General features: G+C 39.1%; 1 protein-coding gene across 1 annotated transcript in view; it reads left to right on the top strand.

Moving 5' to 3' along the window:
• Window positions 1-19,391, top strand: part of ASB2 (ankyrin repeat and SOCS box containing 2) — a 473,190-nt gene that overhangs the window by 284,622 nt on the left and 169,177 nt on the right. The window contains exon 5 of the mRNA XM_044074580.1: window positions 18,602-18,757. Coding sequence (XP_043930515.1) covers window positions 18,602-18,757 — 156 coding nt within the window. The remainder of the gene's footprint in view (window positions 1-18,601; window positions 18,758-19,391) is intronic.

Raw genomic sequence — 19,391 nt, 5'->3', positions numbered from 1 at the left:
TCCAACAATTGACTGACATACTGGTGTCATTCACAGGTGTGCCAATCCCTGCCATCTTGGGGTGGTATGCTTTGCTAGGGACAGCTTGCACCTGTCACCACAGTCCTATTGACATTTGGCGGAGCCTCCTGCTACACCCATTGTGCCTGTATTAGGCAAGGCTCATAAGGCAAACCCACATCCATTTGTATCACAAAGGATGAGGAAGTAAGAGTGATGCTACTCAACACTGGACGTCTAGACCCAAGGATGCACGCACCAAAACCCTACCTAGCATTATGGACATCGATATCTGTGCAGTAACATGAACCTGTTACAGGTTTCACAGGAGCACACCAGTACTACCACGTTATAGCTGTTACCATTCTTGTCGGCCACAACACTTGAACAGTGGGAGGGGAGTATCAGTATTCAATGCAGATTCCCGCCTCCACATTGGTGGCACAGTACAACATAGGTGTTAGGCCATTGAGTACAGTAGACGTGGTTGGGGACCTGGGGAAGAAACATGGTAGCAGTCTGTCATTTGTCTACCACATGGGCAACGTGGATTGACAGACATGTTATATAGCCCAGCTAATCATGACTGATTCACATGTATGGCAGGGAGGTCATTGTGCCTCTGTACTCATCCATCATCAGGCCTATAATTGCATACAATGCACCTTTTGGGATGTACCTAACCAGACACCTACAGCAACTGGTACAGGACAACAGTACATCATCAAGGGGATGCAATGGCTCACACAGATGTCATATGCTGCCCAGGTAAAGTGAATCCAGCTGGACTCAGTGGCATACTGCCTGTTCAGGGGCAATCTGTGCATGCCATATACAGCCATGTCCTACCTAGCAGTAATGAACGTGATGTACCTCAGGCAATCAGAGTCCCATACAGCCACATGCTCAGGAGAGCTGGACCTCAGCACTGACATACATGGACATGCTGGAGGGGCATATTCCTAACCGAGAGGCTCCTTCACTCTGTAATGAGCTCACACTACTGGTTAGGCAGAGTCCTCATTGACTCTCTTCCATAGGAATCTGGATGAGTGGATGGAGATCATAGTTGTACCCCAGGTATCACTTCTATGTCACTGTTAGACAGAGGCGTAGTATACTAAAGTCAGACAAGGGCATAGCAGCATAACTTCTGATTGGGTGGCAAAAGACAAACACATTCTACTAGGCTTACCAATGCCCTAGGGCAAATAGCCTAGTATGAACCTATGAACTGTTCATTCTCAACTGTTCGAGCTCATTACAGAGTAAAGGGAGCCTCTCAGTTAGAATTTGCCCCTCCAGCATGTCCATGTATGTTGTAGTCAGTCGCTTCGCTTGCTCAGAGGTGACCTTTGCCCAACATACAAGGCCATGTCAGACCCAGATTTGATGAATATGCTTCACCTAAAAAATCTAGATCCATCAGAGCCACAAGGCCAGGAGACTTAAACCTCCACACGGCTATTAATAGGACATGCTGGAGGATAGATTCATCAACCAAAGACTCCTATGCTGTGGAACAAAATCACGGTATATGTGAGGCAGAGCACCTCGATGGCCTTGTTCTAGAGAAATCTTGACCAATGGATGGGAGATCGCAGATATACCCCAGGGATTACCTCAGTGTCACTGCTCGACAGAGGCACAGCAAAATAATGGGTATGGTTCCCCATACTAAAGGGGTGGCGTAAGCCACAAAACTATGGGCTAGTCTTGTAAATGCCCTCGGGCAGATAGCCTAGTATGAACCTATGAACATGTGTGTACTGCTATAGTACTTCTGCCATATGTTGCATGTGTGTGTGTTGTGGGGATGCACAGGTAATGGCCAGATCGTCTGCACAGGTGACACGTGTGACACATTCTGGGTGTTCATCCATACATACTGGATGTGTGCTGCCATCCAACACTGTGATGTGGACACAAATTACTCAGCCTGGATATACATATCTGAACAACACCACAAGCACAATACACTACCTTGCTATGTATGCATGTGATTACACAGTTATTCAGTAGTTATGACAGTGATGCTATCCATACAGCCCACTGGGCCAGTGGAAGCCACAACACACACCGCCAGCACATTTGCATATGCTTACCACAGACATCCCACATACTGCATGTACTGTGCACACAGTTATCTAACCCAGAACAACTGCACACCACTTATTAATCCTGTCCAGTGGACTACAGATACAGGCATATTGTATAACAATAGTAGGAGGCTACTGCAGCACAGGGCAGATTCACATGACGGGAAGGCATCTGTTGTCTGCAGTGTTAAGATGCTTCACATTCACCAAATGCACAGATATTGCCAACAATTTTGCAGACAGTTTAGGTGCAGGTACCCCCCCCATTGTCCTACACACGTGTTATTACTTATCCCAGATGACTGTAACCTCCCTATCCTCTCACATGTCCAGGTGAGAGCCACCCTCATCATTGCAGAACACATATCATCACTGTTACGGAATGGTATCCCTGGATGTGTGCTACATTCACCCCTGGAGGACATAGCACCACATGACAGACTGATATTAATCCATGGCCATACTACAGGATATGTACCTGAACAGTGCCATACATACACAGTGGTCCCACACCAATGAGGAGGAACCTCTACTGACCCTGGGAACTACTGCATCATATGCACAACTGGCCTTGTGTTCTAAGCTATGGAAGTGTTAGTTATGGCCCACATGTACAACAATTTTACATATGTTTATATTTCATGACTATCTACACACAACCTATCTCATGGACATACCTATTGATAGTGAACTATGATACATTTGGAGGTGTCACAGTATACACAGGATTAACCTGCTACTTTGCATTACCTGTGTTTGTGGCAGCTTTTGGTGAGTCAGTCGTGCTGCTTGTATTTTGCTGCTGTTGCTGCTGCTGCTGCTGCTGTTTTGCTGCTTGCTGTCAGTATATATATTTTTCTCTCTCTGTCTGTCTCTCTCTCTCTCTTTCTCATTCGGTTAGTGCAATGACTGTATTGCATGAGTGGAGTGTGGGTACTGAATACTTTTGTAGGTATCTGCATGGATCCATGTGATGGCCTCTGCACCAATTGTAAGGCAGCATTTGCTAATTGCAAGCAGCTGGGTGCGTACTAATTGCATGTCTCACTGTGATTTTAGGACACTGCTATAAAAGGGTATGTGAGATAGGCGTTGCCCTTTCAGATTGTAGGGCGTGGACCATGCTGGTATGCTGTTGACAGTGTTCTGTGAGTGTGAAGGTTAGTACATCTCCCATGCTTCATGCTGTGTTGTAGATTCAGGTTGCTGCATTTATCTTGCCTGTTCCCTGTAGTGAGTGTGTATGCATACTGACACCTACAACTATATGTCATATGTATTGCTATATGCATATATATATATATATCTGTGTACATATACATACTTTCATATATGTACATTAGCTGACATTATTGGGTACAAGCTAACAATTAGCAGGGCTGTTTCCATTAACACTACTCTAGTATGGGAATCCAGTAATTGGGACTATAAAAGTCTGCCTGACATGCTTTGGGTAGTAGACATACTATATTGCCTTTATCTTCATTCCTACTATTACATGTTCCACTTATTTAGCACTATATTCCTGTATGAGAGTCATGGCTTAGTGGTAGGTCATACAGACTAGTGTTACAATGGTCTTGTGGTAGGGCCTACTAGTATGCTCATATTCTGCTTTTGGGTTGAGTATAGGGCCTATCAATCACAGTGCTAGAGGCACCTTTAAGCAGTTAAAGGGCTTAGTAGGTCTCACAGGAGCCAGGCTGTGTTGCAGATTCTGGTTGCTGCATATATCTTCACTGTTTCCTGTAGTGAGTGTGTATGGCTACTGAGACCTACGATTATATTTCATATGTATTAATATATATTTATATATATGTATGTGTTGATATACATACCTTCAAATATGTACATTACCTTACATTATTATGTACAAGCTAACAGGTAGCAGGGCTGTTTCTGCTCACACTGAACTAGTATGGGAATCCAGTAATTTGGCCATTAAAACTCTACCAAACATGCTTTGGATAGTACATCTCCTATATTGCCTTTATACTGATTCCTACTATTACATGTTATATTTATTTTAGCAGTGTGCTCTTCCAAAGCAGGCATGGCTTAGTGGTAGGTCAAACAGACTAATGTTACCTAGGTCCTGGTTTCAAGACTGACAGTGGGAATTTTTACTTTGCAAACTTTCAAACTGAGTACAGGACCTGTCAATCAAAGTGTTGAGGCCACCTGTAAGCAGTTAGAAGGGTAAGTAGGTCACACAGGGGTCAGGCTGTGTTGCAGATTCAGGTTGCAGCAATTATGTTAACTTTTTCCTGTAGTGAGTGTGTATGGCTACTGAGACCTACGATTATATTTCATATGTATTAATATATATTTATATATATGTATGTGTAGATATACATACCTTCACATATGTACATTACCTTACATTATTATGTACAAGCTAACAGGTAGCAGTGCTGTTTCTGCTCACACTGAACTAGTATGGGAATCCAGTAATTTGGCCATTAAAACTCTACCAAACATGCTTTGGATAGTACATCTCCTATATTACCTTTATACTGATTCCTACTATTACATGTTATATTTATTTTAGCAGTGTGTTCTTGTAAAGCAGGCATGGCTTAGTGGTAGGTCATACGGACTAATGTTACCAAGGTCCTGGGTTCGAGACTGACAGTGGGAATTTATTTTCTTAGCAAACTTTGGAACTGAGTACAGGACCTGTCAATCAAAGTGCCATAAAGGCACTTTTAAGCACTTTAAACCAGGTCTGCGCTCGTTTGCGCGGAGGTAACGCATGCGCACTGGCAGTTAGCTTGTGGGAGCGGCAAGCGGTGTGCTGGGATAAATCTGAATTGGCTAGTGACACACATGTTCAGCTAATTGCACACAGTTTCAGCCTGTTTATCCGCTGCTTGGCAACGGGCACGCAGTTTGCAGCTTTTTAAACACTACTCGGCTACGGGCACTCTGCCTCACGGCAGCTTAGCTATCAGTACATTTCTGACTATTTTTATTCTTATGTTACTTCAAAATATATGCTCTGTTTCATTCCATTTTACAAAAGGGAATACATTTACATTTGTACAATACTGTCTGGGAGCTTTTTAGTGCTTATTTACAAAAATAAAAAAAGGTTGTTGTAGGGGCTCGAACCCTGCTTGCCTACACATAGGGCGGGTACTCTACCACTAAGCTATTATTTCTTGGCTTACTTTGCATATTTAGTTCTTATATCCTTTTCCCTACTGCTAACTGTGATTGCGCTAGTAGCACACCAGCCACACAGTAGCAAACATTCTGAGGTTTAACAAAAAAAAAAAAGGTTTTCATTTACTTTTATGACATCTCTTCACTTTATACACTGATGGCCAGTCGGGGCATGTGTTGTATAGTGTGTTTATTCACATTTTCATGGCCTTTCTCGTGGCTGTTTACTTTCAGCCATTATAGTTTTCCGGGGGCGTGTCCACTTGCAGAGCTTAGCCTACAGACACGCCCCCTACTCTCTTACACGGACCGTGTAAGAGTTACTGGTGTGATTCAGCATGCCTCATGCACCTCATGCATATGCATGACATGCTGACATCACACAGTTTAACTGCAGCCTCCGTGTAAGAGTTATAACTCTTACACGGAGGCTTCCTGAATCTGGCCCTTTATATGTTGATGCAAAAACAAGGAGATATATATATATATATATATATATATATATATATATATATATATATGTGTGTGTGTGTGTGTGTGTGTGTGTGTGTGTGTGTGTGTGTGTGCATATGTGTATATATATAATATATATATATATATATATATATATATATATATATATATATATATATATATATATATATATATATATATATATATATATATATATATATATATATATATATATATATATATACACACACACACATATATATATATATATATATATATATATATATCTATATGTATGCATGTATATGTATATATATATATATATGTATATATATATATATATATATATATATATATATATATATATATATATATATATATATATATATTTATATATATATATATATATATTTATATATATATATATATATATATATATATATACATGTTTCAGTATGTATTCAGTGATATGACAGAAACAAAAAACAATAGAAATATAGGATTGGGATATGCTGTATGTAGTACAGTGAGATAAAAGATTACTTGGAAGCTTAGTTTGAAAACTCACCCTTTCACAGTCATCATCATCAACGACCCCCTTTTTCCTGTCCTTAGTATGGGGTTGGGGTGTTTCAGCTATCATCATCTCTCTCAATTTAATGCCACCCTTCTACCCTCTTCAGCAGTCATGCCTGACTGCCTCAGGCCTTTTCTCATACATCTATCTTTTTGCCGGATAACCTCATTTCCTCTTTTCATCTTCCTGTCTGTCCCAAATCTTCTTTACCAGATTGTCTTCTGCTTTCCTGCACATGTGCTTGAACCACTGTACTCTATTCTCTTTGACCTTCTTTGCAATTGGAGCTACAGTTAGGCTTCTGCTCTTATGTCATTTGTTTACTTGTCCCACAGTATGCATCCTAGTACCCATCTCAGGCACTTCATCTGTATCACCTCCAGCTTCCTCAACTGCTGTGTCCTCACTGCCCAGATATCTGTAACATGAAGTAGTCACACCACTGTCTTGTACACCTTACTTTTCAGCTTCTTTGGCATGCTTCTATTATTCACGACACCTGAGACTCTATGCCAGTTGGCTGCAGCCCCTTTGATTCTAGCTTTGACCTCTTCATTCAGATTTCCCTTCTCCTCAACCACCCCTCTCAGATACTTGAAGCTATTAACCTGTTTCACAATCTTGCCTTCTATGTCAACTCTTAGCTTTTTCTGATTTCCACAGTTTGCTGCCATTACCACTGTCTTATCTATGCTTAGATTCATCCCATGTGGCTTCAGTTTTGTATTCCATTCCTCTATCCTTACTGAGGTTCTTGCTCAGGTTCTGCCTGTAATGCCACATCATCTGCATAAAACAACTTTGTTGATCTGTCTTTGCTAATGTAGTCCATCACAAGTATAAATAGCAGTGCGTTCAGAGCTGAACCCTGGTGCACACCCACTTCCACTGGGAACCCCAGTGTGAGGCTGAACACTGCTTGCACTTGAGTCTTTGGGTCCTTGTCCATAGCCTGCACTAATTCTGCCAATGTTTCTGGGAGTTTGAACCACCAAAGTACTGCCCAAAATCAGCTTTCGTAGGACCTTGTCATATGCTTTCTCCAAGTCTAGGAATGCCCAGTTGGACTCTTTCTTCATCTTTAGCTTCTTCTCAACTATCTGTCTCACTGCAGACATCGGGTGAGTTGTGCTGCACCCTGATCTGAATCTGAACTGCTCATCTCCCATCTTACTTTATACTACTGTCTGTATTTGTTTATCAGTCACCATCTCCAAAACTTTCATGCAATGTGACAGGAGTTTGATGCCTCTGCCCACAGTTGTGGATGGCCTCTTTCTTCTTGTACACTGGCATGGGTATGCTTATTCTCCAGTCATATGGGATACGCCTTTCTCCCACACTGCTGTGATTACCCTTAGGAACCATTTCTCCCCTAGCTCACCCAGCATCTTTATCATATCTGCTGTAACCTCATCTGAGCCTGCTGCTTTCCCTGACTTAATTTTCCTTAGTGCTATTCTTACTTCTTCTACGGTGGGCTCCTCTTCTTCTCTCATTGTAGGCTTTGTCTGGGACAGTACAGGTTTTGTGGGGTTTTCTTTATTTAAAAGCTGCTGGAAGTACTCCTTCCATCTGCCTTTAATGTCCTGTGTACTGCTGAATAGGCTACTGCTGACATCCTTTATGAAAGGTGTCTATCTTCTTTATCTTTCTATCTTTGCCTTGCAAGCTGATATAGTTTCTTTGTGCACCTTATTGAGTCACTTTCCAGAAGCTGATACAGTTCCTCCGATGCCCTGTTCTTTGCTACTGCCAAACCTTTCTTCTTTGTTAGCCAACTAGTATTCTCTCCAAGACTGGTTGGTCTTTTCTAGTTCCCACTTTTTCCTGTACTCCTTTTTTCTTTTGATGACTTCCCGACTTCCGCATTCCACCACTGGCTTTCCTTATGTACCTTATTTCCATACCAGACTCAACCACATATCTGTTCTGTAGTCCTTACACATGCTGTTTTGAGGTGCTGCTATTCTTCTTCAACTCCACCTATTTATTCAGCTTCTTGAGTTGCTAAAGCCCTGAGTAATTTCCGAACTGTTGTGGTCTCTCTCCAGTCAACTTCCAGGTTTTCAGCCTGCTATCTGTTACCCTTAAAGCCTTCTCTGCCACTACTTGCAGCTAATTGTGGCAACCAGTGGTTTATGCTGTGGGCCGACTGTTTCACAGGATGACTTTGCAATTGCTGATTCTACCCCAGCATCCTTTCCTTACTAGGTGGAAGTCCACTTGAGTTGAATGTTGGCCACTCTTGTATGTGATCCTCTGACTGTCTCTCATTCTGAGCCACGTGTTGGCTACTATCAAGCCATTTTCCAGACAGAAGTCTAGAATGGCCTCTCCATCTTTATTCCTGTTGCCCCACCCATGTGGACCCAGGCAGTCCTCATATCCTGTTTGGCCATATGTGCATTCAAGTCACCCATTATCAACATCAATTCATGTTGTCCTGCTTTATCTAATAGGTCTTACAACTGCTGTCTGAATGCACTCTTTTCCTCATTGTCACAGCCATGCTGTGGGGCATAGGCTGAGGTTATGAATTCTGCCCTGTAATTACACTGGAGTCTGATTGCCATGAGCCTGTCACTAATTCTGATGACATCCCTCACTGCCTTCTGAAGCCAATCTCTCACCACAATTCCCACACTATTTTTAGTCTGTCCTCATCCTGAGTAGTGGCTTTGCTGTACTGTCCTTCCATTTTTGTCTCTTAGATACATAGGATGTCCAGCCTCCTCAATACCATCATGTCATCCACTAACAAGCTGCATCCTGTCAGTGAACCTGTAATGAGTGTAGCGATTCTCAGTTCATGTTTGGCAAGTTGACTGGTTTTATGTCCAGCTGGCGCTCAACAGAGCTATCCCAGTTAACCCAGGCTGGGCAACTGGACACCGGCCGGCCAGTAGCTTATTGACCCAGGGCTGCTGGGTTTTACTGTGAGCACACACTGGCCAATAGGGGCACATACACCCCTCCCACCATTAGCATGGGTCCCTGGCATGGGTCAGAGTGGGCCAGGTCCTTAATCCACTTATCACTGGTAAATACGCATGCCTATTTGGTGACATTAGTCAACATGACAGAATCACCTAGAGCCATATTTTACACCTTCAAGTGGCTAGCCCTGCCATGGCACACAGTCTGTGATCTGTGTTCTCCTATCTTGAGGATAGTGTGCACCACAATAGATGCCCAAAGAGGTTGGTCTGTACAACTGTTCTTGCTATAGGGCACCAGGTAGAGTCTGTGCTGCTTCCCACAGCTCCATCCATTGGTGAGTTTGAGATGGAAGTACTCAACATGTCTTTCGGAGGTAGGGGGAACCCCACAGAGACACAGGAGAACATGCAAACTCCAAACAGCCATTGGCCGGAGGTCAGCATTGAATCTTATACCTTGTGCATGGGAGGCAAAGACCTTAACCATTATGCCAACTGGTCATTGGTGTGTACTAGGCTAATGACCACTGGGACCTTTTTAAACCTAGTCATGCATCCTAAATCTCTGACCAGTTCTGGTACCCTTGGTAGTGTAAACAGGGGCTTCTAAGTAGAAACACTTAAAAGCAGGAGCCTGGGTATGGTATTTTATCTCTGACTCTAAAGGCACTGTAAAGTCATGTCTATCTTTGAAGTTACACACATAGTTAGTCTGCCAAATTCTTCTACAGCACAAGAACTTCTTGTAGAAATGGTCTTTAGTAAAATTACTGTGATGATGAGACTTTGAATCTATACATGTGATGGGTAAATTGTCCAAAAATATAGCCACTAAAGGGTAGAAAAAAATAAACAGAAAATAATGATGAAGAAATGCAGGTAGAAAGCAATTTTAAGCGTGTCACTTATTAAATATTTCAGAGTATATCATTCCTAGTACTGCCTTAGAGACAGTATAGATCTCTGCTCTAGAGGGGAGTTGCATTCCAGTTTAAAATCCCAGTGGAAGCTTATATTGACTGCCACAATGTCTTCGTAACACCAGAAGAGACTGGATCTAGTAGGAAACTCTTTTGTTCTCAGTGTCTGCTGTTCACCAGCCCTCACTGTGATCTGTTGACCTATCTGTTCCACGCAGAGTGAGAGCCATTCCCAGCCCATTTTCTCCTGTGAGATGGCAGCCTGTTACAGAAGCCATCATTCAAGCAGCCTCTGGGGCTTTTTCAGATTGTGACTGTAATCACTCCCTCTGGTGGCTTACGTTAGCACCCGCATCAATGCAGAAGGCCCTACTATGCCCCTCTAAGGCATGTTTGCTCCCACATGTGGTACAAAGGGCTACCATCACCGGGTTAGCTGTACAGCCTTATTTTCCTGGTCTGTGAGTTAATCATTGTGTGCAAGGCTCCACTTGTCTCTGGTGACTGGCTGAACAGATCCACCAGCCATTTCCCCTTGGAAGGGTAAACCACCTTCAGAAACAACCTCCCCCCTCCACCTGGCTTGTCCAGTGCCAGTGCTACTGACTGAACTTGGCTTTTTTTTGCATTGCAGTCAGGGCTTTATTTACTTTTTTATTTATTTATGTTTTTAAAACAAGGGTTTACTGTTCGATAGATGTCAGTTTTATCTTTATTACATTCTTTAAGAATCATTCAAAAATGCTTCCTCTATGGGACTTGGGGGATGGTTTGGTATAATGGTTAAGGTCTTTATGTCATAGATCCAAACTACAGAATCTATTTTTGACTTCTAGTTGCTGACTAGACTTGTAATAGTTTGCAGACTGATAGCCTAGCATTTATCTATGAACCTATACCTAGTTGCTTAATTAAAATTGTGAGATGTGTCCTTGCAAACACACTCATCAAACTGTTTAACTTAAGCTTAGCTATTGGTTTTATCCCTGTGGTGGATAGCAATAGTGATACCCCTCCATGAGGAGGGCTTTACAACCAACCCAGATGATTGCAGACCTGTTAGCCCTAGGAAATCTCATCTGCAAAGCGATGGAATGTGTCTGACCTCACAAACTACCTCCAACAGCCTCCAACAGTTTGATTTTATGAAGGGGAGATCCTGCCTATTCAATCTAGTATATTTTCCCCACTTTTTTTATGCTGGTGTCATGAAAAAGTAAAGTGCTTTAAAAATCAACCCATTTGGGGTAAGATGGCTAGCAAACTGGCTGAAAGACAGAACCCACACAATGTGTATTGCAGACGTCTCTTCAGAAAGTATGAAAGTGGACAGCTGACCATTAGTACTTCTCAGATCTCCTAGCAGAGAGTCAAGACCACTTGCTGACAAAGTTTGCAAACTGGGGGTTGTTGTTAAGTCAGTGTATGACACACCAACCCTGCAGAATGAACCCTCTCTTGGGCAAACTGTGTACTAAAATGAACTTGGACTAAATGTTAAAAGTGAAGCATCATCACCTATGGTCGACAATTCTTTCCCTCATCATACTGTCTATGTAAGTCTACAGAATGAAAATGGAGTTATGGACCTAGGTTTCTGGGTTGATAGGTCCATCTCTTTTGACCATCATGTAACAATGATTGTCAGAAAATGTTTTTGTTTAGCCCAGCTAATTGTCAGGGGAGTATCATCAGGGTCTAAAGAGGTATTTGCTCTCTTATACTCAGCATTGATCAGGCCATTTATTGAATACGATACTCTGTTTGGGATGTATCTCTCGAAACATATCAAACAATTAGAAAGACCCCAAAGGCTCCTAACCAAAAAGATCACAGACGTGAACTCAATGAGCTACAAAAAGAAACTGGAAGTTCTATCCCATTATTCATTGTCTTAATTACTTTTGAGGGGAGATGTCAGTTTCACTTACCATGCCATTAGAGACTCAGCTATCTCCGATCTCCAGTTTCTGTGCAAGGCCAATATCTTCACAAGTACTATAACCAGGGAACTAAATATTCACCAATAGATAAAACATGGTGGAAGAATAGGTTTGTAACCCAGTACTTCCCAGATGTCTGAAGTAAAGTTTCCCTGCGTGTTAGGCAGGGTCACTCATTATCTTCCTTTAAACATAAACGAGATGACTGCTTAGGTATCCACAGATTTCCTCTGGGCTTGACCGGTATGGCCCTCCTGGAGAAAGGAGATGCAGCCTGAGGGAGGTTGCTAGCATAACATGACAAATATGGTCATGAAGCTCAGTGACCCTGGAATATCTATGAAGTCTTTGCTCTGTTTACTATTAATGGATTGTCTTTGTATAAACGCATTATGTAGTAATTTTCAAAGAACAATATTAAACACCTTTAATTAGAAATGCACATTGATTCATAAAAGGTTATGAAAAGCATGAACTTAAACAGTAAAGAGAAGCAATTGGTTTGTAATATACCTAATTTATGAAAGAGATTAACATGCATATGTACTTTGAGTGTAATTACAGATTAGGATACTTACTGATTTCATTACAACATGGAATGGTTTAAAATATTAACTTAATTTACTTACCAGGTGGCACAATTTCATTGGACAAATCTCAGAATTGCAGAAGTCAATAATTCTAGCTTGATTTTATTACTTGAGTTCAAGTTTAATTTGACTGTTTCTGTGTTATGGTGCATGTGATTAAACTGTACTGTGAAACTTAAGTTAACTGTATCAGTTCTGATGAAGACAATGATGGATATATTTTTATAGCAAGCTGTAAGGATATGGATTTTATTGAAGTTATGAATCTGTTTTCTTTGGGTGATGCTGGATTTACAGTGATGATGCAAATTGTGTTGCCCAATCAGCATTCACATTTTTTGAATGTTAAGCAGGAACTGTAGTGTAATTGCTTAAAACATTTATTTCACTGTAGTCTGCAGCTAGAAGATGTGGCCCTTGGATTCACGTAAGGACAGAGAGAAAGAACTATAAATATAAAATGTTTAGCAATTTTTTTCTATGTTCCCTTTGTGTGTGATCCTCTTGTAACATCTGCAGTGGCTTTTGGCAAAAAAGTAACACAATGTCTAATCTGTCTGCATATCTAAAAAATCCTTTCTTGGTTTGTAACTTAACTGTGAATCTGATTGGTAAGAGAAGTTGTATTTGAACTTATATTGTATTTGTTATAACTGTTTTTCACTGTTTGTAGTTAGAAAGGGACTGCTTGCTAACAAGATTTACTTTGATTTGTATTTTGTTGTTTTACCTTTAATTTTATCGTTGGTTGTTAGAAAGGGATAGGTTTTTGACAGGCAAGTTCTAACCAGCCCAAGGGGCCTAGACAGCTATAAATGTACACAGATTGCAGAGAGGAAAATCCTGAACATATCTGAACAATCCCATCTTGGTTTGTGACTTATTTATCTTTATTGTCAAAAAGAAGTGCTACTGCGAGTGATAGTGAGCAGAAGCTACTGGCGTAAAGGAATTACAACTTTTGTCTGGCTTGAAGAACTTGTATGGTCAGAACAACTTACTATACTTTATTTAGTTGTATATTGCTGGTGTGATTTTTTTTGTCATAGAAGTTGATTTAAGTTCTCTTTGAATTTTCTGGTTACTGATTTTGATTTTTTCTTTTGTAATATTGTATTCATTTGAAGCTGAATATGGATTCCTTAAATGAGTATGCAATTAATGATTTGCTAATGCACAAATATCATATATAGTGTAGTAAGTGCTCCGCATATTTAACGTAACAGCTGATAACACTGGTAATCTGTGTTCCTCGTGTCAAAAGTTAGATGATTTGCTTACAATTGTTAAAAGTAAATCTAGACTTAATAATGATTGCACTAGTGCAATTGGCATGGCTTGGAGAACTGTTGTTTCATATATTAATGACTAGACTAATGAGCTAAATAATGTTAGGCATAGAACAAATAGAACACATTTAGGAAATAATGCATCTATTTTCTGCAAAGATAATTCAACCCCTACAAAACAAGGTGATGTTCCTGGCAACTCTGGAATTCTGGATGCAAGTATTCAGCAATCTGAGGATCCAGTTTGTTTAGAAGGAAACAAAAAAGAAAGAAAGGAAGAAGTTAACAACAAATAACAAGGAAGAAAAATAAATTGATTAATGACTGTAAAGGAAAGAGAATACGTACTAAAAAGGACACCACTTTGTTATGTAACACACAGGTTACAGGAAATGATGATATTTTTTCTATCAGAAAGCCTTAAGTCTACAGAAAAATGCATCATCATCATTCCAATGGAGAAGGTAGAAAAAAGAGGCAAGGGGCAGGTGGAAAGGAAGAAATCAAAATTGAACATGGAAGGATTGAAGAACATTACTGTAAGAAAAAAGAGGAGAAAGACAGATGCCGACTACATGACTCAAGCTGTGGATTTACAACACCAGCTGGTTGAGAATTTAATACACAATAAAAACAGTGGGATTAATAAGACTAATTGTGATGAAGATCTATCCTTCATAACAATTGATAGAGCAGATATTAAAGATTTTTCAGAGCTAGCCAGCAAAGATATTCTTGTAATTGGAGATTCAATTATTAGAGGGACTAATATGTATATTTGCAGAGATGATAATAAACATAAATAGTGTTATGCTTGCCAGGAGCGAAAATAGAAGATGTGAGATGTGGGTACAAATGATGTCACCCACAAGGATTCATTAACTGTTAGTAGGAAACTGACAGCTCTCTTAGATAGTTATGCTTGTACTGGCGTCAGGACATATTTTTCACAAATCACCTATAGAAAGGATAGTCAGGTCACTGTGAATGAAAATATTTTTGGGGTAAATACCTACATGGAAAAAATATCCTGTTTTAAAAAATGGAACTGTGTAGAGAATCCAAGCCTTGTTTTGAGCACACGTGTTCAGTCAGGATAGTGTGCATTTGTCTAGATCAGGGAAGAGAATTTTTGCAGCAGATATTTTGCAATATTTGACAAACACTAGGCAGGATTTTTGCCATGTCGAAAATTTAACAGCCCACAGATAGCAACATTTGATGCATCTCTGATGGTTGTTAATGCTAAGAGCATTAATAATAATTTTTTTTATTGGAAAATTTGCTACAGTCCCATAAGATTGATGTTGTTATTGTTTGTGAAACATGGTTAAAGAACAATGACTGGAAACCAGTTCTGCCAGGGTGGTGGAGGTGTTATAATAGGGATTAAAGATAGCTATGAGATCTGTGATTATTACATGTTCAGTGATAACACCAACACTATAGACTGTGTAACTGTGGCAGTAAAGACAATCCTGGAACATATAATAATTGTTAGAGTGTATAGACAACCAAAGTCAAGTGCAGATGACCTAGAGGAATTCATACATTTCTTGCATGAAATGCAGGATGGAAGGATAATATTAGCTGGAGACTTCAATTTAGTGGAAACAGACTGGAATAATATTGATTCTACAATGTTAGTAAGGAAATTATTCACAGTGTATATTCAGGAACAGCAATTGCTTCAGATTGTAAAAAAAAAAAAAAAACACCAGGGGACAGAACATACTAGACATTGTGTTCCCAAAGAAATCACTGTAACTTCAAGTCAAGTTTTACCACCATTGATGTGCAGTGATCATGGGATTATAAAGGTTAATTCTGCCAAACTAAAGGGTAAGCCAATGCACAGAATGTTAATTATAGATTATATGGAAGCAAAACAGTTACTATATAAAACTAACTGGAGTGAGGTGTTCAGTGAAAAACTGCAGATGGAATGTAAAAAGTTTTGAAAGATAAATTGTTTGAGTGCAAGAAGTCAAAATGTTTAACATCAGGATCTAGGCATACAACATCAGGCAGATATATTTCCATAAGAACAAGATATCTGATCAAGGTGAGAGAAGCAAAATATAAGAAAGGGAAGAGATGTCGAATTACAACTTTGAAAACTGAAATAAACAAGCTGGACAAACAGATTTAAGCATAGTGTGAGAAAAGATCAAGAACATTTTGAAGAAGATTTATATAAAGATATTGAGCATAATAGGAAACCTTTTCAGAGATAGATGAGATGTGGAAGGAGTAAAGACACACAAAGTGATAAACTGTGTGCAGATTCTAAAATTTATTCTCAGACACAATATATTCTAGATATGTTTACAAAATCTTACGCAAAGCAGTTTGGCTCCACAAAAGGAGTGGTAAATTGTCCTAGTGACATCCAGGTAATCCTAGATACTGGAATCAAATTATATTATATTGAAAAAGAATTGCACAAAATGGATACAAACAAAGCACAGGGAGGAGACAGAATTAGTAACAATGACCTGAGAACAATTCAGCAAGAACTTACAGTACCATTATATTTATTATTCACTAGGTCATATAAATATGGAGAGATTCCTCAAGATTGGAGGTGTGCGCTTATTAAACCTGTTTTTAAGGGAAAGGGGAGTAGGACAAACCCAGAGTCACATAGACCCTTAAATCAACTTTCATGTTGTGGAAAATAGTGGAGAAGGTAATATTGGATAAGTTATTGTCAGAACTGGATAGGTTGGGACTTGAAACCATATATCAGCATGCATATGTTGGAAACAGTTCTATTACCATCTGTAACATGATGTTCTATAACAATATAATAACAGCTATGAATGAAAACTTGTGCTGTGATGTAATTTGTATAGATTTAACTTCAACATTTGACAGGGTCATACACATAACACTGATCAATATATTAGTACAACTAGGTATTGCTGTACTCTTGATAATATGGATAGCTGCATGGCTTACAGATAGGACATGGCAAGTATCATACCGCAACTGGACAGGCAAAATCCTTGGTTACAATCTGAGTGTCCCACAGGGCTCTGCCCTAGGGCCTTACTTGTTTAGATTGTATCTTTTAGTCCTAAGTTTTTCATCTGAGGTATTCTACAGTCTATATGCAGATAACCTGAAATTGAGTAAACTGATTACACGTGTTAAAGATTAGGCATGTCTGCATAATAACTTGACTAAATTGACCATTTGGGGACAGGAGAATAATATGCTGATAAATACATCAAAAACTAAGCATATGAGATTTGGTAGGCATAAATTGAAAGGTGAATATTTAATACAACACACAGTGATTGAAACTGTAGACTCATTTAAGGACCTGGGTATATGGGTAGATTCAGCTATGAGTTTTTCTAGTCATATCAACCAATTGGTTAATGATAGTTATAGAACTACAGGTTGTATAAAAAGATTTATAAAGTCTAGGAAATCAAAAATAATGAAATCATTGTTTGTTAGTTACATTAGACCCAAACTTGAGTATGGAATAGTAATATGGAAACCCTATAAGAAAACAAGCATGAATAAACTGGAAATAGTACAATGGAAATATACCAAGGGTATCCATGGATGTGAAAAATTAAGTTATTATGAAAGACTAAAATATCTGAACTTGTACGGTGTCTCTTACAGATATCTAAGAGGAGATCTTATTCAGGTATATAGGGAATTTAGTGACAACTACTTCTGACAATTTTTGGGGTTAACAAAAAGTACTAGAGAATCCTCAGACAACCTATGTAGAAGATTCTGTAGGAATGAGAAGTGTACTAATTGGTTCTCTTGCAGAGTAGCTGATGCAGGGAACAGACTACCAAATTACATTAAAGCAAGTACTAGTTTAGATATTTTTAAGAACAGCCTGGATACTTATTATAGGAAAAAGTGTTCTGGTATACTGGCAAGGAAGAAGGGCATTAATGCCCGTGCTTGAAATATTTGAATGTATGTATGTAATGTCAGCCTAGAAATAAATAGCAGATAGTGGACCAGCACACTATGCAATAATAATTATCATATAAAATCAAACTTTTTGCATGTGAGGTATGCCCAGAAACGAAACCATACCTAAATCACAAGCCCATTTGCTGAATATCCCATTGTGACAAGTTAAAGTTAGCTAGGGATGACTTATAGGAAATGTGCAGCATATGTCCATATTGAATGTATTTTTAATTTCATCTTCCATAACTTTTAGAAATTGTGGGTAGGAAATTTCAGGTAAAAAATACTTCTGTTTATTTTTGGAACTGTACAGCCTGATGAGAAATATAGGAAGAAGCATCAAAATTCAGCCTGTGGAATAGAATTTTATTCCTTATTTAATGTACAAATAATTTATAAATTAAATATGGTTTTATCATATCTAGAAAAGTGTTATCGTTTATTTTTATTCTTCTGAACTGAAAACAGTCGTATCCATTTTGTTAAAATTATGACAGAGATGAAGTCATATTCATTTCTAAATGCTCTCAGTAATTATAAAACACATTTTTGAAAGTGGCATAAATTATTTTTATTCTGAGCTGTAAATGATCAAACCAAACAGCAGAATTAATTTTGTTAAAACTATGACTTAGAATTATAAAACATATTTTCATTTCACAGCTTATCCGGGTACCATCAACACAAGGACTTTGCAAGAAGACACAGCTCTGTGCATTGCCACCTGTAAAGGGTACCTTGACTGTATGAGGATTCTTCTTACTTCTGGTGCTGACCCAGACATTACAAGCAAATCAAGAGAGACACCACTCTATAAAGGTAGGCAGTAAATGACTGCCTGTTTCTTCTCTTTTGAAAACTGTAGTTGTTTTGCTCTATGGTAATGCCATCATAACTTGCTTCTGAGTGATACGGTTTTCTTATAGTCCTTACATACTGGGTTTTGATAAATATCATCCAGATCAATCAATTTATTACCCAGTACTCACTTTTCACATTTTAATGGTGTAATAACTCAGTTTCCTCTTATTTAAACATAGCCGTTTCATAGTGACAGGATTTATGCATTTTTTACTTTGAAAGAGAGTTCATTACATTGAAGAAGTTGTGCTGAATATCAGCTACTCTTGTGCAAGCATAATTTTTTTTAGCTACTAAAAAAATGGTATGTACAGTAGCTTCAGGCAACTATTGACTTCTCTTAACTATATCAGAAAATTCCTGTGTAAAAATCAAAATTTTGGGTGCATCTGGCACTTTTCTCATGATTCAAAGTATATTAAACTTGCCTCCTATTCTACAGGTATTCCTTTCAAGTATTTTTAACACAAAGTACTCAATAGGGATCACTGTTTATAGGACTCATACCCTTATTTTACTGCACAAAGGCGGCAAATCAGTGCAAGTAAACATTTTTAGGCCTACTATATTCCAAATACCTGTACAAAAATAA

This window comes from Protopterus annectens, chromosome 6.part0 (assembly GCF_019279795.1).
Source record: "Protopterus annectens isolate FY-2018-M chromosome 6.part0, PAN1.0, whole genome shotgun sequence".
Lineage (NCBI taxonomy): Eukaryota > Metazoa > Chordata > Ceratodontiformes > Protopteridae > Protopterus > Protopterus annectens.
Note: the sequence above shows the minus strand (reverse complement) of the source record. Positions and strands in the feature narration are given on the sequence as shown.